The 16261-nt window shown below is 48.0% G+C and overlaps 1 protein-coding gene across 1 annotated transcript in view; it reads right to left on the bottom strand.

The window, feature by feature from the left end:
- The window catches only part of LOC111150008 (INSC, spindle orientation adaptor protein), a 121318-nt gene extending 105453 nt beyond the window's left edge, over window positions 1-15865 (bottom strand). Inside the window, exon 1 of the mRNA XM_022507319.1 lies at window positions 15770-15865. Within this exon, the coding sequence (XP_022363027.1) occupies window positions 15770-15865 (96 nt within the window). The remainder of the gene's footprint in view (window positions 1-15769) is intronic.
- Window positions 15866-16261: the final 396 nt, after the last annotated feature.

Below are 16261 nucleotides of genomic sequence, written 5' to 3' on the forward strand. Positions count from 1 at the left end.
TCAAGATAAATGTGGAGCATTTGAGTTGACAACAGCAAAAGAAAATACAAGCAACAGAAGCAAACAAAAACAAAAATAAAAAACAGAAAACCAAGTGGGACTATATCAAGCAAAAAAATGAAAAGACAACCTATAGAATGGGAAAAATATTTGCAAACCACACATCTGATAAGGGGTTAATATCCAAAATATATAAGGAGCTCCTACAACTCAACAGCAAAAAACAAACAAAAAAAACCCTTAATTTAAAAATCAGTTTAAAACGTACAAAAGGCTCAAATAGACATTTCTTCAAAGAAGACATACAAATGACCAACACATACATGGAAGTTGCTCAGCATCACTCATCATCAGGGAAATGCAAATCAAACCACAAGGAGATATCACCACACACCTGTAAGAATGGTTAGCATCAAAAAAGACAAAACAAATTTGGTGAGGATATGGAGAAAAGGGAACCCTTGTGCAATGCTGGTGGAAACGTAAATTGGTAAAACCACCATGGAAACAGTATGGCGGTTCCTCAGGAAATTAAAAATAGAACTACCATATGATTCAGCGATCTTACATCTAGATATATATCCAAAGGAAATGAAACCAGAAGCTCAAAGAGCTACCTGCATCCCCACATTCCTTGCAGCATAATTCAGAAGAGCCGAGGCATGGAAATATCACATTTTCTATATATATGGAACACGATATATACACATATATATAATATATATATTTACACATACACACACACACACGCATATACATGCGCAGTGGAATATTATCCAACCATAAAAAAGGAAATTCTGCCTTTTGCAACAACATGGATGGACCCTAACAGCATTATGCTAAGTGAACTAAATAAGGCAGAGAAAGAGAATTACTATATGACCTCACTTACATGTAGAATCTAAAAAAGCTGAATTCATAGAAACAGAAAGTAGAATGGTGGTTGCCAGGGGCTGGGGGTTGGGGGAAATGAGGAGATATTGGTTAAAAGGCACAAATTTTCAGATGAATGAGTTCTAGGGATCTAGCATGTGGCACAGGGGATGACTATAATTAGCAATACTGTATTGCATCTTTGAAAGTTGCTGAGAGTAGATCCTCAATATTCTCACCACATTTACCAAAAAAAAAAAAGTTAACTGTGAGTTGATGGGTATGTTAACTCACCTTACTATGCTAAGCATTTCACAGCCAATACATATATCAAATCATCATGCTATATACCCGAAACTTACACATTATTACATGTCAATTATATCTTCATAAAGCTGGGGGGAAAGAAAAAACAAGAAGACCCAGCTTGATCAGATAACTACCACCATGCTAACAGTCTGTGACAGAGACAGAGGGCTTGCTTTCTGCCTGGACAGCCTGTGCATATCCAGGGACAGCCCCTCAGCACTGCACCTAGGGCTGCCCCGGCTTAGGATACTTTAACCTTACGGGGCACCCATGTGTGGGGGCTCATGCTTTTATCCTGATACTTCTGCCACCTGATTTAAAAAAAAAAAAAAACCCACAGCCCCCATCTCATACGGTCCTTATGACTCCTTGCCAAACCCAAAATGTGGCACAAAAAGAAAACAGACCAGCAGTTAAGAAACCAACAGTCTCCTCTCAACTCTGCCAATATCTAACCTTGTGAACCTGGACAAGTTACTAACCTCTCCAGGCCTCTTTTCTCAAACTGGAGATAATAATACACCTTTGGGGGCACCTGGGTGGCTCAGTGGGTTAAAGCCTCTGCCTTCGGCTCAGGTCATGGTCCTAGGTGTCCTGGGATGGAGCCCCACATCAGGCTCTGTACTCTGCAGGGAGCCTGCTTCCACCTCTCTCTATCTGTCTGCTTCTCTGCCTACTTGTGATCTCTGTCTGTCAAATAAATAAATAAAATCTTTAAAAAAAAAAAAAATAATACACCTTTGATTAATCTGGCACAATTGTTGTAAAGACTGAAATATAATAATGGAGTGGACACTGCTTTGTATCTCTACACGAGGTCATGAAAGTAAGAGGGATTTTGTTAGGCAATATGGTCTGTGGAATAAGAGTCTCTTCAAAGACCCGAAGGAATGAATCTAGAACAGTGGGATTTCAGGCAAAGCAAAAAATGAACCCAGGACCAAGATAGAAATCTAGAATTTGGGGCCTAACCAAAAATCTCTATTAACATAATGTAAACAAGAAACCCGGAAGGTTATAAGAGGACAGGTACTCAAGAATTGGCTTTTCCAATCCTGCAACTTGTGCAAAGGGAAACCAAGCCCGGGAGAAGGTGAATGACTTATCCAAATCACAGAGTGAATTCATGGCTGAACCCAGACTAGCATTCAAGTGCTTTCTTCCCTCCCTCTCAGTTCCGTCCTGATACTGGCGCATGATGCTATGGTGGTCTACTCTGGCCCACGATGCCCCCTTGGAGAGAGAGTGTAATGACCTGTCACCTGAAAAAAAATGCCACTGCTTTCTCCAGGGTACTCACTGAGGGATGCTGAACTTGGGGGCACTTATTTTCCTGCATCTGCAAGTTCAGTTTGTTCATGAGGATAAGTCACTCTCCTCCGTGTGGAAATCCCTCTGCCAAATCCACAGTACAAGACAAACAGAACGTGTTGACCAAGAGCTTAAGAACCAATTACAAACCCAGTACTGACCCAGACCACAGGGCCGGGGCTGGCAGGAGCTACGGCCCAAATCCCTGAGACTCTTCAGAAAACTGTCTCCTGTTCAGCCTTCTCCCACTAGGATCCTGAATGTGTCAAAGGACAATTCCATCTGTAATCTTGCCTTCAAGTTGCAGACTTCTGCATGCTGTGGTGAGAGGACATGTTCTTAAGGAAGTGGCTTCTAGCTGGCTGGGACAACAGAAAAGCAAATAAGTGAGTCTAGTGAAGTCTCTGGAGGCTGAGCCTCAGACAAGACCAACTCTGGACTTGTGTCCCAAATATGCATCCCAGGTATCTATGTGGGGGCTGACTCCCACAAGGGAGGCTCTCTATCTCCTACTGGGCAGGGACTTTGTCTCTTGCAATGACCTCAGGCATGGGACACCCCAGCCTATTACACATCCGTCTCCTTACCCTCTCGGCAGTCACTTTCATGGGTAGCCACCCCCTTTACTCACTCACACCCATGGTCCCCAGTGAGCCTTTGCTAAGAGCTCTGAGTACAACTGCAGTAGAAATGGTCACAGGCCAGGCCACATGAGTGCATGAGGGATCCAGAACCAGGCTCTATCCCTATCGGCAGGCAGCCCACCTCTGGCCCAGCCTGAGACCTAACACTTCTTGGTCTGGATCAAGAGGGAAGACGGTATGGTCATGGTTGGGGCAGGGGTGTGGACAGAGCATCTGCTCTGTATCAGGCCCCAGCTAAATGACAGAGAAGTAAATGAATAAAACAATTTTCTTTTTCTTAGAATTTCCTCTTCCATTGAAAGAAATATATAAATGTATAATTCAATCTAGTAATTCCCCCAACAGGAGTTCAAATAAGATTCTTGACCTTTCTCTTGCCACATGTGCTCTATATGGTCTTAAACATCTTATGTCCCTTCTGGGGACCAATTGCCAATTGTCCTATCTGGAAGAGGAGGGGAGGGGATTAGATGAACTTCTATTCTGAAATTTATGTTCCCACAATCCCATGACCCCCTCCCCAGAAGCTTCTACAAAAGTCATCATGGCCAGAGGCCAGACCCAAACTCTTCTCCAGATTGTTCTGCCCACAACTCAGCTTGTTCTATGTTCTTTGCTCAAAGGTGAGTTACCGGAGACATCTGGAATTTGTCCCAGTGATAGCTGTTCACATCACCTGCTGCTATCGTTGGCCATTACAGCCCCCACATCATTGCATTCCTGCCCACTGGGCACCTGGGGGCCACCTCAACAGTCTCTCCACTCTCAGGAACCTATGGGTCATATGGCTAAGAAAGCTGGCACAAGGCAATTGTTTTCTTGTTGGCCTCCAGCCTACCCCAGTCATTCCGGTGTTAGTTTCAGCCCCTTAAAATACAGCTTTCATAACATCTCCTTGAAAACCTCTTACGTCTCCCCATTATCTTTTTTTAAAAAACATTTTATTTATTCATTTGACAGAGATCACAAGTAGGCAGAGAAGCAGGCAGAGAGAGGAGGAAGCAGGCTCCCTGCTGAGCAGAGAGCCGGATGTGGGGCTCAATCCCAGGACCCTGGGATCATGACCTGAGCCAAAGGCAGAGGCTTTAACCCACTGAGCCACCTAGGCGCCCCTCCCCAATATCTCTTAACTCAAGTCTGAACTCCTTAGCCTGGCTCTCATGACTCCCCAGACCCTGCGTCCAGGCCACCCCACCTCAATTGGCATTACCACCCTTTATCCCCCCCCCATCCTTTATGTTCAAGCCACAGAGCAAGTTCCCTGCTATTCTTCAGAACTGATTTGCTGCCCCCACCCATCAAGATTCAGCATAAATGTGGCCTCCTCCTGGAAGTATACTCACACTCCCCAAACCACAAGGCATCCAAAATACTGAAGCATTGACATGATTCATTCTGGGCTTGCCAGGGCCCACTTGGTTTTCTAACTGACTGGTGATCTCCCATGGGTGTATCTAACACCCCCTGCTGGGGTCCAAGTCCTTGAAGAATACATTCCAATCAACCAGCCTTTAGCATAATGCTCTATGTGCGGCAGGTAAAGACTTACTAAAGACCGGTAAAGACGTGTAAAGACTTGCCTTGAAGATAGCTGGACAGAGGATGGAGGGACAAGGGAATGGATGAACAGTGATGAAAAGCCTCAGACAGAGGCCATGTCACACTGGTAAAAGAAAGACTGAAATGGATGGAGAAATAAATGAGTAAGTGGACCTCCGTCCTGGCCACCACAATCTCTCAACTGCATTACTACAATAGGCTCCTAACTTGCCTTCCTGCCTACTCTCATCAAATTGCCATCCCTGCAGCCAGAGCATGTCATTTCTCTACTCAAAACCTTCCAATGTCCACATGTATCACCCAGATTAAGAGCCAAAGTTCTCCAATAGCCTTCGTGACCTCACCAAATGATTGCACTGACTTCAACTCTTTGACTTTCATTTCATTCCAGGTATATGGACCTTCACGCTCCTCAAGCATTCATCAGGACTTCCACCTTTCTCCTCCCTCAAATATTCACACAGCTTGCCCTTTCACTTTCTCCTGGCCTCTGGTTAAATATTTGCTCATCAGAAAAAAACCATTTGACCCTGTATAGATACATAAACCTTCTCCCACACTTGGGATTCCCTTGCCTTTGCTGTATTTCTCCACAATGCTCAGGACCATTTACATGCTGTATATCAACCTGCTTACTGTCCATCTTCCCACACCAGGAAGCAGATTCTACAAGAGCATGTGTTTTGCTCACTGCTGTATCTCCAGTGTCTAGAGCAATGCATGGCACAGAGGAGGTACTAGGTGGATAGTTGCTGGCTGGATCAGTGAGGGATTCAGTGAATGGGTCTGTAACTGAGATCCCTGACACCTTCGGGCATTTTTCTAAGACATTTTTGTCTGATGTGGTTGACATTGTCTTGTGTCTGCTCAGTTCTAGCCCTGTCCAATATTACAACAGATGGACAGCACACATTCTTAGGGGTTATTTGTAAATGGAAAACTTAAGAGAACTGAAAGACATCTTCTGGAGGGGATATGGCCAAGATTAGTCTACTGCCTGCTTCATAAGGCCACATTGTAAAATCCTGCTTTCCCTCTTCCTGCCAGCCTCTCTGCAAATTCCACAAGGCTAAAAGCACAGTTCTGGTAGAAGATGAAGAAGAAAACAAAAGCATCCTCTTTCCCATGGTGGAACTCTTATGGAGCTGTGTTTCTCTTGGCCCTTTGGACCTCAGGCCCAAGCACCTCTGCAGAGCCCAGCTACCACCTTCCATTTATCTGATCGAGAAGCCTAATTCCTAAGCTCATATCACACTGAAAAGGGGGACAGGACACTAGAAGAATAAAAAGTGAGATAGAAGGGCAATCATCGTGGCAGCTTCTGGTCTCCCTTTCTTCCTGTTGACAACCTGCAAATCACACATGGCCCTCAAACAGCACAGTGACATCTCTCCACCCCAATGGTCTCTTTGTCTGAGCTTCTGGGGTGTGAGAACCATGTGAAAGAAGGATGAAGAAGAGGGACTGCAATTCACCAGTCTTGAGTGAAACCCAAGACTAAAAACCCAAAATAAATTCTTGTCTGTGGCTGGACAGGTGAGTGTTGAAGGAGGGTGAAGGGAGTAAGTGACTTAAGTGAAGACCAAATAGATCATTGAATGGGTGAGTGAGGAAAGGAAGAGTCAGTGAGCCACAGTGACTGAATAGGCTATCTGTCCCAGTGCCTCATTGCAAGGATGGCTCCCTGGGCTTATAGTAAGACTCTCCAACTGCTCTTGTAGGCCTAAGTCTAGTACAACCTCGGGGTGGGGAGAAGACTGTCAGCTCCTGTTCCACGTATCATGCAAATAACTCTCAAGCTCCAAGGAGCCTTCATAAGTTTGTTAAGATCCTTCATAAAAGCAGCCATGGAGCCAAGTCAGGACCACCTGGAGGCCTCTCAGATCTCCTGTATCCTCTACAAACCAGGGTAGATGGGTGAGCCACAGCTCAGGAATGCCTTGTGACTTAGCTCCCTCCTCCAGGGAGCTCCTTAAAATCCTCTAAGAATTAGATGTCATCTATCACCAGTCCCCCCTGCAAAAGCTGCTAAATGACAAGTCTAATTTGTATTGCCCAAAAGATCGTAAGATCTTTGCGGGGGAAGGGCTGATAGGCACCTCAAATGCCATATGTCCTAAAATGAATTATCTCCCTCCCCCCACAATCTACTTCTTCCTTAAAATTTTTATTCTACTGAATGGCACCACCATCTACCTGGGTGCTCAGCTGATAAAACTTCATTCATTCATTCATCCAACAAATATTTGCAGCATGTCTCAGTAACATATTAACTGCTAGGACCAAGCAATGAGCAGCACTCATGGAACTCATGATCTAATAGGAAAAAGAGACATTAATTATCATGTGATAATTATAAATAAAGGTGAAGTTACAACTGTGATAAACCCTTGAAGGAGGTAAATGGTATTTTAAAGCCTTACAATATGGGATTTGACATAGTCGTGGAGGTCACAGAAGGGACAGCTGAGCTACAAACTAAGAGATAAGTCCAAATTCAGTATGTGAAGACATGAAGGAAGAGTGTGCTAAGCAGAGGAACAGCAAATGCAATGCCCAATGGTAGGAGGGAGTCTGACAAGCCCAAGGGACTGAGACTACACCAGCATGGCAGAAGGAAGGAAGGGGGTTGCTGGATAGGACGACACAGGGGATGGTGGTAGCATTGGACAAATGAGACTTTGTAGGACTTACTAAAGTGTGTGGTCTCTATCTTAAGGTCAACAGGAAGCAACTGAAAAATTTTCAAGGTGGGAAATGACATTAACAAGTTGTGTTCTGAAAGGCACTCTAGCTGTTCTGCAATCAACAAATTGGAGAGAGCTAGCATGGATACAGCTGGACCGGTTAGGAGGCTCCTGTGGTATTCCAGAAAGATGAAAATGGTGCCTTGAACCAGAGTGATCCTAGTGGAAATGGACAGAGAGAAGTGAAGAATTTCAGAGATATTTACAAGAGAACAACAACCAGACTTGATGAGGGATGGGACGTGGGCTCTGAGGGAAGAGAGGTGCTGAGGAGGATTGCCAGCACTCTCTGATGTATTAAGCTGTGTAGATGAAGGAGCTTGTCAAGGAGATCTGACATATCTGAAGAGGACCCCACAGGAATGGGATAGTACAGGGAAAGAGCACAGAAATTCCTTTTCGGACATGCTGAGTTTGAGAGTCCATTTGACTTTTTTGTCTCCCTCCCTTTCTGCATTTGACTGGTCACCTGATTCTACCTCCTCTCCACCTTGTCTTAATTAAGGTCCCTGTCATTAAAACAAACTCCAGGCTCTCACGAAATATCACCTCCTCAAAGAGGCCCTCTTTGACCACTGAATCTAAAGTACCCTTACGCTACTACTCTCTATTTCAGTCACTTGTGGGGTTTTTTTCCTTTCTAAAAATAGATAATAATTTCTTGTACTTTTAATCATAGAAATAAATATGGACATATAGGTCTATGTCTTAGCTCTGTTTGCTAAGAGGGCATAAAAGCAATGACACACCCAAAGCAAGGAGCACACGTTGCCCCAGAATTTGGTTTCTTTTTTTTTTTTTTTTAAGATTTTATTTATTTATTTGACAGAGAGAAATCACAAGTAGGCAGAGAGGCAGGCAGAGAGAGAGGAAGCAGGCTCCCTGTTGAGCAGAAAGCCCGATGTGGGGCTTGAACCCAGGACCTGGGATCATGACCTGAGCCGAAGGCAGCGGCTTAACCCACTGAGCCACCCAGGCGCCCCTGGAATTTGGTTTCTAAACACCATTCTCCACTAAAAGGATCCAGAGCTTCTTGGAGAAATGGCTAGTTCCAGGGCTAGAAACCTCCTATTATCTCTCAAGATCCAGACCAAGAGTTTTCACCTCTGGGAAGGCCTCTCTGATTTGCCCTAGTAAGAGAAGATTGTTAGGTCCTCTTCTGATATGGCAAGGAGTCCTGTAGCTGCTGGAATCATGTCCCACAGACAGGCCTGTTCCTTACTGTTCACAAGCCACATGATCTGACTGCAGCTGGAAGACCAGAATATGCCCTGCTCACATTTCCCTGTGCCTTGCTCAGATCCTGGCACACCCCAGGGTCTCAATTAATATGTGTGGTATGAATAAGTGAATAATAGTAACTGAGAGTTCTGTGTCTTCTGAGAGATCCCCCTGACTTCATTATCCTCAAAAACCACGGAGTGTGAGAGAAATTTGTTCTTCCCTTATTTTACACACATGGAAAGTGAGGCCCCGAGAAAGTAAGATAACTCAGAGTCTGAGCTAGAGCTGGAGTCCAGGGCTGTTGCCAATCATTCTGGTGTTCTTCCCCAGAAAGGGAGGGGGATACGCAGGAAATATATGCCATTCATGGTTCCCCTATTCTATGTCAGATACTACACTTCAGTAAACTTTCTAGCACTAGCAACACCCTAACATTATAAGGAACCCCATTTTACAGATAGGGAAACTGAGACTCCAAGTCAGATCTGTCTGTTTTTCTCTGCACATGGCTGGAATGTACAGCCCTCCCCTGATCCTCCATCAGGGGCAGGGAGACAGCCTGAGTCCATCATTCTGTCTCTCAACCATGTCCTTTAAACCAGCACCACACACAGGCTCATAGTGCAGCCCACACTCCCAGACCACAGGCTGTATTTTACATGGTTTCCAAACCCAGGATATTTGGGTTGTAAGACAAAACCTCCATTTCTCCAGCAGAAAGTGAACACTACGCACAATTACCCAGCCAAACTGCTGATGTCTACAGACACTGCATCATGCCAAATAGGGTCTGGTCTGCCCAGAGACATCCTCGGCGGATCCTAGACTCCCCCAGAGCTTGGCATCAAGGGGACCCTGGAACTGGGGGAGGGAGACTGAGCTGGCTGGATCACAGAGTCCCAGGGGAGCCTCCATTCCCTAGGCAGAGACCAATCCAGGGGAGAAGTGGAACCACAGAGGCCCAGCGCTGCCCACCCCAAGAGAGTGGGGGTGATCCCTGCCAAATCCAAGAGACCTCCCCACCCCACCCCTGCTTCCCACAGCATGGCAGTCTCTGTTTGAGACTGGTAAGGCTGAGGATGCTCATGTTCAAGTCCCAGAGTCAGAGACGTCAAGCCCTTAGCCCTTTCCCAGTTGTCCCCAAGGGGTGGATTTTCCTGTTTTCAGAGCTTTAGAACTGAGGGAATGGTCAGCAGACATTCACCACAGACCCTGATGGCAGACAGACCTGGGATGGCCTCGTGGCCAGCTCTTACTTAACCTTGCTGTGCTTCCATTGCCCTATCTTTAAAACAGGAGCGCCTCTCTCACAAGGTTGTTCCAGAGGTTTCATGAAACAAAAGATGCAAAGAACCCACAAGGGGCTGGCCTTTAGCAGGTAGTAAACAAATGGGAGCAACCCTGCGTAAGACTTCCCCCAGCCACTCTGACTGCTGGGCTGGCCACAGGCTCTTGCTGGATTTTAAGTCTGTTCACATTTGGTTGAGCTAAAAGTCCTGAGAACACCCCAAATCCTTACCAGAGACACAATCAAATCTGTCTTACCTTTTTGAGATGACATTTACCAGTGAAGGAGGAAACCACTTGCCTTACCCTCCCCACTGCCCCCCCCCCAGCATATCTCCCAGCACCATGTATTTCCCAACGCCTCAGGCCAATGACTCTTGGTTTCCACTTTGAAACCAAACGTTTTGGGGAGGCTCAGTCTTAAATGTAGTTAACAACAGCCACCAGCATGTGGGGGGCAGGGGGGTTGGTGACTTAATACATAGAGAAGCAGAATCCCAATATAGTGCCTGAAAGCCCGCCATTAGAGTCCTTCTAATCATTCTTTAGTACTAAACACGCCCCCCCCCCCCGACTGCTCCCCCTGTCAGACATTAATAGGGCAGGGTAAAGTGGTCAGTCTTGGAGTCAGTTAGTTAGAAGTCTCACCAACTTTCAAAGCAGCCAGAGCCCTGCCCTGCATATAGAGGCCCCTAGTGACCAACATCTCTTATGGATAAGAGGTGACAAATGATGCCCTCACCACCTGGTAGACTTGAAACCCCCTCATTGGGAAGGAGAAAAAAGTGAGCATTTATCTATGCCCGCACAGGTCCAGGAAAGGGAGCAGAAAAGCCTCCACATTTCAGAGCCCAGACTCCTCATCCTGAGCTCTGGTTATAGAAGAGCCATCATGATCGGAGACCATGTGGTCCATAGTGGGGGAGGCAGAGCTCAAGTCCAAGAGACACAGACCTCCCAGCAGAGCCCTGGGCCTAGACAGGGTCACATGAAGAAGGGGTGGCCATGGGGTCAGGGCCAGGCTTAGGGCAGGGGTCAAACTCCTTCGGGCATCCAGACACACACTCTTTTGAGACAGGGAGGTGCTGGGCGCTGAAGTCCTCAGAGCAAGGGGCATTTATCAATGGCCCAATTCATTCTCAACAATCCCCATTGTGTGAGCCAGCACAGAGATAGGCATTATCACTCAGAGCCACTAGAAAGAATAGCCCCAAGACATAGTCATGAATCCAAGGCCAAACATACAGAAGCCAAAATTGAGACATGGCTTGGAAACAATGTGAAATATTTGAAATTGGAGCTGTCCCCCTACAAATCCAGGCAACATGCTTCCCATCCTCACAGGCAAATAAAAGGCTTAATTGCTGGTTGTTCATTTATTTATTCTGATCTCTTTCTACAAAGGATGTGGGAGTTTACGTTTAAAGATGTGTATACTATGTAGTTGTTAAAGCAGAAATTAGAAGTCAAGCCAGATTTCCAATGAACACAATTACTAGGCTGGAGCAATATGACAGACTAAGAGCCTCCTGGCAGCTAGAGTAGGAAGAGAAACCCACAGGTTCGGTCATGTGCTCAAGAGTCACAGAGACCTACAGAAATCCCTTGAGCGTTCTCTGCCTCAATTTCCTTATCAGGAAAAAAAATGGGACTATTAACCTAAGAAAGTTGTGAAAAGTAAATGAAATAAAGCACATTTAAAGATTCAGTCCATATGTTTCTATTACCATTATTACACATGTGATTATTACTATTACTCTGTTATCTGATTTCTCCTCTTTAAACTGGAACTATGTGAACTTAGTGGGGTTGCCCTGATGCTCCACATTGTTGTTCTGAAGTTCTGACTGGCAGGTATATGTATTTGATTAAGAGGCGGGGGCGGGGGGGAGCGAAATAGATCAGGACTGAGTCACTATGAGTCCTCCAGTTTTCCAGTCTTGTCTCGAGTTCTAAGGTGGCTGGGGCCCTACAAAGGGTAAAGCCGGGGAAAGTGTGCAGACTTCCTTCACTCTGCAAGAAGGCTGCCAGGCTGACCTCAGCCTGCCTTATTGAACCATCCCCAAGGGTCAGGCTGAGGACCAGGGCAGGGAAGAATAGGTCCCTGCACCCCACTAAGCAAATGGCTGAAGATCATCTCTCCCCGCATACAAGGAGACTTGGTGGGGTGAGAGCTCAGGCACTCCTTGGAGTAAACCATAAACCCTAAGTAAGGGTAAGTCAATGTCATCTTTCTAACTTCCCGGCTGAAGGAGCACATAAGTCTGGGCACCCCAGTGAAGCCTGTCCAGAGGAGAATGACCTGGATGGAAAAGGTCTAGAAGCCATAATAACAATAACAACAACAACAACAACAACAACCTGATTTTGGGTCACCTACCCCTCCAAGCACTGTTTAGTGTGTCCCCAGTGGTCCCCAGAGGAAGGAGATCAGGGAGAAAAAGATTCTGTCGAGGGAAGAGATAACCACTGGGGGAAGGGGGAGGAGCAAAGCCAAAGGCAGCCCTTCCAGTCTAGTGGAGATGGGAGACTCAAAACAGGACTGATTAAGACCAAAGACAAAGAATCAGCCCAGCTCAACTCACTGTCCCTCTCTGTCAAATGACTGCATGGCCCCAGCCCACAGAAGACTCATGGTTTTTCTATAGCAGGGAGAATCCAGAGTGCAAACTAGAGCCTAGTACAAATTACAGGTGCCGTGCTCTGCCTCAGCCTGCAAGCCTGGCCTTTTCATTTATAAGAGGGTAAAAGCTGTTTTTAAGGCCAGACCCTTAAGCCCCAGGCTACGTGGGCAGCCTCAGTTCTAGACCAAATGGGAAACACCAAAGGCACTGTGTTACCATCTTCCCTGAAGAACCTGCAGCCAAAGTCCCTAACTTAAGATCGTCCCTACTGTGGCCAGCCTGTTGGACTCATTGTCCAAGGTGCTACGTGTAGGTTAAAGGGGACCCAAAAAGGGGATCTGGAGGCTGAGAGTACATTAAGCCAGGGGGGCATATCTGTGCATATACACATTCTACACGTGTTGCATACATGTCACTGTCCACAGGTGTATGTATTGGAAGTGCGTGAGTGTTTGCATGGATGTCCTGACTGGAAGTGCATGCAAGGCTAGTGTGTGTGTGTAGGAATGTATGTACACTAGCAGCTGTGAGTGTGTGGGTGTGAGTGCCCTCTCAGTGTTTGTGAGTGTGCACAACTGTGTGGTCTGTCCATCCACTCTCACTGTCCTCCTGCTCCTTCTGTCATGACAGTGGGTACCCCAAGTTGTCTCCTCACCCTGGCCAGCCCATTGGGGTCCCTCAGTGCCCCATCTACTCCAGTGTCAGGGGAAGACACTGAGCTCCCTCCCTGCTCACAGCCCTGAGAAGCCAAAGCCGCCAAAGTGACCCACAGAGAAGGCACCCCAGCTGGGGACAAGTTTGGTCACCCTAGAAAGTCGGAGTTCAGATAACACTCTTTATCCTTATTCTGTCTTCATGGGCTCACTCACACACAGTCAACCGTCCCCACGGGTGCCCTCTCTCAGCCCATCTGCAGCCTTCCTACCCCACACACGAATATAAGTACAGGAAAGAGACACCCATGCCACCTGTGGGCACTTTCCAGGCCCACCTACATGTGTCCCCTCCCGCCCCACACACACAGGGACATACTCTCTCAGAACTCATACTCCTACCCTGGGACACATGCTAGAAAGTTCCACATGTTAACACATCCACCCAGGCACTCCCTTCCACTGCCCACTGCCACTCCTACACCTACTGTCCAGAGTCGCAAGCACGCTGCGCCCCCTACTAGGCTGGCCCACCTGGTAGGGCCCCAATCAGCTGGCCCAGGGGGGCTACTCACCTCGAGGGAGCGGGCGGAGAGCCGGGTGCGCGCGGTGGCGGGCGGCGGCGGCGGCGGCGGCGGCGGCAGGACGCAGCTGGGGCTCCAGAGGCCGGGCCAGCCGAGGGGCCGCCCGCCGCCCCGCGCCCCCGCCCCGCTTAGCCCCAGCCCGCCCACTCCCCGGCGGCAGCAGGACCTTCCACGACAGCGCGCCCCCTGCCAAGCCTCGGTCCAGTGTCAGCCACCGCCACGGGAGTCTCCGCCCGGCCTCGAAGCTATTTTGGTACCCTGGCGGTGGAGACGTCGCTGTCTGGTGTGCGGGGAGCGCTGGAATGGGGACGTGGTCAGGCTGAATTAGAGCCTGGCTCACCCCGGGACCCGGCAGGAGTCGGGGCTCGGAAGCACCCGGGAACCCACGAGGCAGGGGTGCCCACGTGTGCCCCGTAGGCCAACATCTGGAGAGGGGAAGGGAAGGAGAGGCGAGCGCTTCCCTTGGAGCTGAAACAAAACAAGGAGGGGTTTGGGTGCGGTTCACAGGCTCTGTGGACAGAGCCGCCAAACTTTGAGCAGTCCCCAAAAGCCTGGAATGTGCCTGGGTTTATTGACCACAGGTGCTTCCCTTTGGAAGCTAAGTCACCCATATAAGATCACCGACCTCCAGACCAACGACCTGCCAAAACCCACAGACGTGTTTGTTGAGACTCTTTCTAACTTGGGGCACATCAGACTTCCCCTCTGGATGTCTTTGTGTCAGATGGCTAAGTCTAGAAAAGAAGGCTGATTCCTACCCAAAAGCTCAGGAATGTTGCATTCCTGAATTCGAAGGAAGCTGCAAGGTCATTCCGTCCAAGTCCCTCCACCCTGCCCAGAATCCAGTGGGGCCTGAAGGGCCTCTACCCACTCTGGGAGATCACCAAGGTAAGTCAGCCCCTAGCCTCCTTGGGGACCCCGTTCCTAAGCTCACACCCTCTAGTTGGCAGGAAGTTCTCCTTGGCATCTAACCTAAATCCCACATATGTAAACTGTATCAATACGCTCACACTAGGCATTCAGAGGGAAGAAGGCCAGCTCCATCTCCACGCCAGAAGGACTGCTCCCAGGTCCCAACTCAGCCTCCTCTTCTTTGATGCCAATACCCTTGTTCCCTTTTCCAGCCCTGGGCTAACAAGGACAAATGCACCCTGACCCTGGACACCTCACAGCTCCTGTCATTAACTCAACTGCATCAGCTCTCTGGGAACCCCAGCTCTGGGTGCCGGAGTCATTCTGACGAGCCAGCTTCGCCGGCAGCTTGCATCTCTCCAGGAGAGTCTGATTCCACTCCCAGTCCCCTGAGAGCTTCAGTTCCTATCTCAATCACGTCTGTCTCAGGGCTTGGGAACAGAACTGGGGCCCCAGCCACCCAACATGGCTGGGCATTGACTTTGGGGCCATGGCCTTCCTCCAATGGGCATGGTTTGCAGAATCTTCTCTGAGTCTTTTCCTGGTAGATGGGTTGTATAATAAAAGTAGTCTGGACTTGCTCCTCAAAGAGATCTGACTTTGCATCCTGCATCTACTGCTTTCTAGCTGTGTGTCCTTAGACAAGTCACTTAACCTCTCTATGACTCTATTTTCTTGTATTTACAATGGCAATCATAATAATTCTGCCTAGCTCAGAGGGTGTTAAAAGTATGAGATGAGATCAGGAATGTAAAACTACCTGGAAAGCCAAGATATTTTTTAGTATGCAAGTAATGGGATGAGGTTAGATCATAAACAGGATAAATACTGGCAAGAGCCTCAGAAATCTTTTATTTCCAGGACTAAATTTTGTGCCTGGGTTTCAGAGCAAGAGAGAACAGACGTGGTTTGTTAGAGGTTCCTTTAGGGCACTTGTATGAATGTCTCCCACCCTGCATTCCCCGACACACACACACACACACACACACACACACACACACACTCTCTCTCTCTCTCTCTCTCTCTTTCCCGGATACATACGGCACAGTTCAGCCTCCTGGCCTCCTGTCGGCCCCATAGGCCCCAGCTGCCTCTACCCTCGCTGGCCGCCTCTCCATTCCCGGGAGGACGTCTCATGGCTCCGGTCCTGGCTGCAACAGCTCCAAATCTCCCTACGGAGGCCCCTGCGGGCAACTCCTCTCTCCTTGCCCATCCTTCTGGGCCATGGCTCCAGCAAGGCCTGCAGCTCAAGGCAAAGGTGGCAGAGGCCTTCTCCAAGGCAGTTCAGAATTGAGGCTGTCCAAGGGAGCTCAGAGCTGGAACATCATCCCCCCTCGACCCCCTCCCCTCTGTCTGCCTGGCTTCCCAGTGCTGTCCTGTTTAATTCTTAATGGAAATTCCATCCCTAGCGCCGGCCTGGCTGGCTTATGGCGTCCAGGTTTGGGCCAACAGCAAGCTCTACCCAGAGACAAGAGGCCTGCCTGACCATATAAACATAGATACATCATATGCACATATGTGTATACACACACG

This window comes from Enhydra lutris, unplaced genomic scaffold (genome assembly GCF_002288905.1).
Source record: "Enhydra lutris kenyoni isolate GAN:26980312 unplaced genomic scaffold, ASM228890v2 scaffoldscaffold22, whole genome shotgun sequence".
NCBI lineage: Eukaryota > Metazoa > Chordata > Mammalia > Carnivora > Mustelidae > Enhydra > Enhydra lutris.